This window comes from Sceloporus undulatus, chromosome 2 (genome assembly GCF_019175285.1).
Source record: "Sceloporus undulatus isolate JIND9_A2432 ecotype Alabama chromosome 2, SceUnd_v1.1, whole genome shotgun sequence".
In the NCBI taxonomy this organism is placed as follows: domain Eukaryota; kingdom Metazoa; phylum Chordata; class Lepidosauria; order Squamata; family Phrynosomatidae; genus Sceloporus; species Sceloporus undulatus.
The window spans coordinates 882232-887770 of record NC_056523.1 but is presented as its reverse complement, the minus strand read 5'-3'; the positions used below and the strand labels follow the sequence as shown (position 1 = coordinate 887770).

General features: G+C 46.5%; 1 protein-coding gene across 1 annotated transcript in view; it reads right to left on the bottom strand.

Annotated features, from left to right (window-relative positions):
- Positions 1 to 3593: 3593 nt before the first annotated feature.
- LOC121923037 (H-2 class II histocompatibility antigen, E-S beta chain-like) overlaps positions 3594 to 5539 on the bottom strand; it is an 8342-nt gene continuing 6396 nt past the window's right edge. Inside the window, exons 5-6 of the mRNA XM_042453143.1 lie at positions 5006 to 5029; positions 3594 to 4594 (exon numbers count right to left, since the gene is read on the bottom strand). Coding sequence (XP_042309077.1) covers positions 4578 to 4594; positions 5006 to 5029 — 41 coding nt within the window. The 3' untranslated portion in view covers positions 3594 to 4577. The remainder of the gene's footprint in view (positions 4595 to 5005; positions 5030 to 5539) is intronic.

Below are 5539 nucleotides of genomic sequence, written 5' to 3'. Positions count from 1 at the left end.
CCCTGGCCACTGAAGGGAAGCCTCTCAGGGCCCACATGGAGTCACTTGCCCCCCATATCTTCCTCTTTCCTCCCTCCTCCATCATCCCTGGCAGGGGAACCAGACAGACGCAGCAAGGGAGGATTCGATTTCGCTTCCCAGTGCTTGGACCAAGCTGCAAAGCTCAGCAGGCCTTCAGGAGAAACCAAAGAGAGAAATGGGCCTTGTCCAAGCAGCTGAGGTCAGCCAAGAGGAAACCAAACTTCCTTCTAATTCAAGGCTGCTTTGGTTTCTAATCTGCTGGGAGGTTCAGAAAAGAGCCCAGAAAAAGGGGGGAGTCTCCTGGGATGCTGAGCCACTGCAAAAGTAATGCTGGCCCCAGAGCTCTCTGGCAGAGAAGGCTAAGTATCCCACAAAACTACCAATCCCAGAATTCCATAGCCTCAAGCCATGGCAATTAAAGTGGTATCAAAAAAATTGCATTAATTCTGCCATGGAGATTTACAATCCAAGAGGTGGTTGTTGCAAAAGCCATCCTTGCTCTGCCTATCAACCGATGACCAAGATAATTGTGAAGGCTCTGATTGGTTCCAATCTCAAGTCTAAAATAAAGTCCCACAAAGTGCTGAGTTTCTTGAACACAGCTCCCAAGCAGTGGATGCGACGAAATGAGGGCTGAAAGGTTGGGGAAGGAAGAATAGTCCATGAAGGGCTTGGGAACGTAAAACAAGAAGTTTGTGTGGTCTCCCCTCCAAGGACTAACCAAGGCTGACCCTGCTTAATGTCCATGACCAGAGGCAATCTGATGTCTTTTAAGAGTCTTTAGGCAATTAATATTATCATCAAGGAATCTTTAGAAGAGCTTTTGCCAATTCCTTCCTCTGAAATAACACCTCCAGCACCCAATGGTCTCCCATCCAAGGGCTGATCCTGCTTAGCTTCCAAGGTCAAATGGTAATCTGATGCATTTGGGGTATTTAGTCCCGTATTATCACCAACAAGGAATCTCAGAGGAGGCCTTGCAAGTTTCTTCCTCTGAAATAGAGCTTTCAGCACTGCGAGTTAGTTGGTGGTCTCCCCTCCAAGGACTAACCAGGGCTGGCCCTGCTTAGCTACTAAGATCAGACGGGATCTGGTGTCTTTGGGGTATTTAGACCATTATTATCATTAAGGAATCCTCAGAGGGGGTTTTGCCAGTTCCTTCCTCTGGTGGTCTCCCATCCAATCCTAACCAGGGCTGACCCTGCTTAGCTTCCAAAATCAGGTGAGATCCGATGCCTTTTTAAGGGTATTTAGGCCACTAATTTCTTCCCAAAGATGTCTCATTTCCTGGTCTGCACCCCAAAGACCCTCGTTCTTCAACTAACGCACTGGTTCTCACTCTGCAAATGTCCTTCTGGGGTCTGGGGAAGCTGGACATTTGGCCACGAGGGTGGATCTAGGAAGACACCCAAACTGCAAACTCAGACCTCCAGGGAGTAAAACTCCACCAAGAACAGGTTAAATATAAGGCTAGTTGTCATTACGAGACCTTACAAAAGTTACTCCGTCTGACTGCAACTTCCAGGATGAATTCTAGGCTGTATCTGCCCTGCAGAAATAATGCAGTTTGACACCGCCTTAACTGCCACAACTCTATGCTATGTAATCCTGGGATTTGTAGTTTGGTGGGGGCACTAGAGCCCTCTGACAGGGAAGGCTAAAGATCTCACAAAACGTCTAGTCCCAAGATTCCATATCATGGAGCCATGGCAGTTAAAGCAATGCCCAACTGCATTATTTCTGCAGCATAGGTTACTAATCAAATGCTCCACAAATGGGTCTCCTATAATTGGATTCAGGCTGTGGGGTGCTTTGAGCCAAAGACAGAGAGAGCATTTGAATCCCATTTTGATTCCCATTCTGGGAGAAAGGCAGGCTATAAATCCAACACATAAATAAATTTTGGGCATCTGCCATCTCCAAAAATACATCTTCAATGGGGAATGGGGAGCATTGACTCCTTGAGGAACCCATCTCCATAGAGTAACATGTAGAGCTGAGCAAGGCTGTCTCCACAAATTGGAGAGGAAACTGTATATGTGTGTGTGTGTGTGTGTCTGTGTGTGTGAAGGTGGAGGATGAGTTGCCACAGAAGCCCCCCCCCCACTAAAAAAAAGGTCAAGGGGGAAGGGAGCTGGACCTCTGAGTTGAAAGAACTGGAGAGCTGTCTTCTGCAAACAGGTAACCCATGTCCAGGCAAAAGAGTCTCCTCTGGATGCGGTGCATTTTGGAAATTAGAGTTTCCCTTGTTTGGGAAACAAAATATTGACAACATCAAATCTAAAAATATTAAGAGGCAGCCTTCTTTTGGAAAAGATCCCAGGCTGAATGCTGCCCCGGCCAAAGTGTATTCTTATTTCAGGTATTAAAATCCCCCTAAAATATATTCATTTGTGGGTGCTTTCCCAGCACCCCCAGCTTTTTGGGTAACACAGCATTTGCAAAAAAAGCAGGTAGACTGGAACCACCTGAGACACAAAACTGTCCCTTCAAAAGGATGTTGATAAGTTGGAAGGTGTCCAGAGGAGGGCAGTCAAGATGGTGAAGGGTCTAGAAACCATGCCATATGAGGAGAGACTTAGGGAACTGGGTATGTTCAGCCTGGAAAAGACACAGTTAAGAGGTGATATGATGCCTTGTTTAAGTATTTGAAGGGGTGTCACATTGAGGATGGAGCAAACTTGTTTTCTGCTGCTCCAGAGACTAGGACCCGGAACAATGGATGCAAGCTACAGGAAAAGAGATCCCACCTTAACATTAGGAGGAACTTCCTGGCAGTCAGAGCTGTTTGACAGTGGAGTCTCCTTCCTTGGAGATCTTTAAACAGAGGATGGATGGCCATCTGTTGGGGCTGAGTTCCTGCATGGCAGAAGTGAGTTGGACTGGATGGCCCTTGAGGTCTCTCCCAACTCTATGATTCTATGAACCCTCTTCCCTGCAAAACTCTCTCAATGCCCATGCCAAGCCAGCCAGGCCAAAGGCATTGTGCCCCTGGTTGGAGAAGGCAGCATGGCAAGGCAGCCCTCTCCCCACACCTCCATTCACCCACATTGGCTTCCCATTCTGGACAATAATGCTGCCCTTTCAAAGAGTCTTGGTGGCAGACCTTTACTCACCTACAGACAGCCTCCAAATAGGGTTGCCATAATTCTCTACTAAAAACTGGGACAAAATGTAAGACAAAATTTAGCCCAAAATGTAGGACATTTAAGAAAAATGGCGGACCTTAACTGTCCTACATTTTGGGCTAAATTTTATCCTACAGTTGTCCTATATTTTGGTCTAAATTTTGTCCTACATTTTGTCCTGGTTTATTGTAGAGAATTATGGCAACCCTACCTCCAAACCTCAAAACAGGTCCTTACCTAAAGGAGGATATACAACACAGATGTGGACACCAGTGCAAAGCCTTGCCACAAACCCAGATGGTGACTCTGCCCACACATCTATTCAGGGAATGCCATTGAACAAGACCCTCCCTGAAGAAACTTGCCAAGAAAACCCTGTGATAGGATTGCCATGAGTCAGAAACAACTTGAAGGCACTCAACAGCAACAACGAGGGAGGCTGGGAAGAAGGAAGGCATGCATTTATTGATAGGACCAGAATTATATCAAGACTGTGATTACAGAAAGAGGATTGTTATCATGGTAAAATAAGCAGCAGCTGGGCATTTATACAGTGCAATTAATTAGCCAGGAGCCAACAAAAGCAACGCAGGGGCCCTTGTCTCCAAAATCTTGGGTCCTCCTTGGCATTTGGGGGTGCCATGATGGTGGAGGGGGGGAACAGAGGAGTGGTGCGAATAATGTAGCTTTACATAGAGTTATGTCAAATTTTGGATCCTGAGGGGCAAGAAAGGTCCAACCCAGGCATCATCTCATGGTTTCCTTATTGTTAATAATAATAATAATAACAAATAAACCTCTTAATTTACTAGTAATGAGAACCTTGCCAGCCATTTTGTTTCAGGAGAAAACAGTCCTGTGTGGGACCTTGAAGGCTGTCACTTTTAGGGTGGAACAAGGTTCTTGGTTGCCTTTAAAGGGAGATTCTGAATTCAAGGGAGGCTGGGCCATCTCCAGGGAACATGCTTTTTACGGGGAAGAGGAACTAGATTTCAGTCATTGGCAACTGACAGGATGGAGTTGACCCCCCCCCCCAACACCAAGGGAACAAGGAATCCTGAAAGACTGTCTCCTTTAGGGCAGGACAAGGTTCTTGGTTACCATGAAATTGAGATTTGGGGTCTCTCTTAGAGGAATTCAAGAGGACTGGGCCATCTATAGGGAGAAGAGGATCCAGATTTCAATAATTGGCAATCGACAGGATAGAGCTGACCCCAAACACCCAAACCCTTCTCTTGCAAGCGGAAAAGAAGCAAAAGGAAGGCAAGCAAAGGCTGCGACTGTCCAGATGAGGAGAAGGGGGCTGGTGGTCTGTGAGGCTCTCCCTCAAGCTCTCCCTCCAAAGTTTGCATCCTCCGTTCTCAGGGTAACTGTCTCCAGGAAGGATGGATAGTGGTTCTCCACAATGCGAAGAAGTGGCAGCAGAGTCTAATTCATGAGCCCAACTAGAAGCAGAGAAAGAAAATCATGAGTGAGGAAGAGCCTGGAAAAAGAAAAGTGGGTGACACTTGCCATTTCCTAGCAGGAGCACCAGTTGCATCCATTTTGCCACCCGTGAAACCTATTAGCCCAATTTACACCCCATCCAAGTTTCCCCCTGGCTGCACTTTCTGCCTTTTCTTCCTCTCTTGGTTTAAAACCCCCTCCCAGAAATCAGGGGTGCAGGTGGGACTATTAAGCCGGGAGAATTGCCCCAGGCATTTAGGAAAGAGAAACAAAGCCCACAAAATGAGTCAGACTTCTGGGCATCACTGGGCTCTTTCACAATTCCTTGGGATACCTTTGCAGGAAAACATGGGGCAGGGCAAGTGGGTGGTAAGAAATGTTGAGGCAGAAGACAGCAGAAGAAATGTTACCTGTGGTCTGGGTCACAGTTTGACCTGTTGGGGGGAGAGAAAAGGAGAGAAAGGTTTGTCCCTAGAAATGCAGACTACCTGCCTCACCCTCCAATGCCAGGTCAAAACAGCCCCCAAAATAGCACTATACATCTCTTCCACGGTTCCACCATGCCCTACGGCGGCTGAATGTTGGAAAGAAGGAGCTTTTCCCATTTTCTAATTCTCTTCCACAAAATCAGGATAATAGTGTACAACAGAGGAGGATTATTGCTCCCCCCTCCCACTGCAAAACACACACACACACACACCACATTTTGTAATTATTGCATATTTTCAGACAAATGGCAAATCTACCCAGAAGGAAACCTGCATTCTTTTCTCCAGTCCCCCACCCACTTGCACCCAGTCCTGTCCATAGATAGATAGATAGAATCTCAAGGTAACGATGGAGACAGTTCCATGCCTTCCAAATTCCTATCTAGCAGCCAAAACTCCATTGTGGATGGATAGATAGATAGATAGATAGATAGATAGATAGATAGATAGATAGAT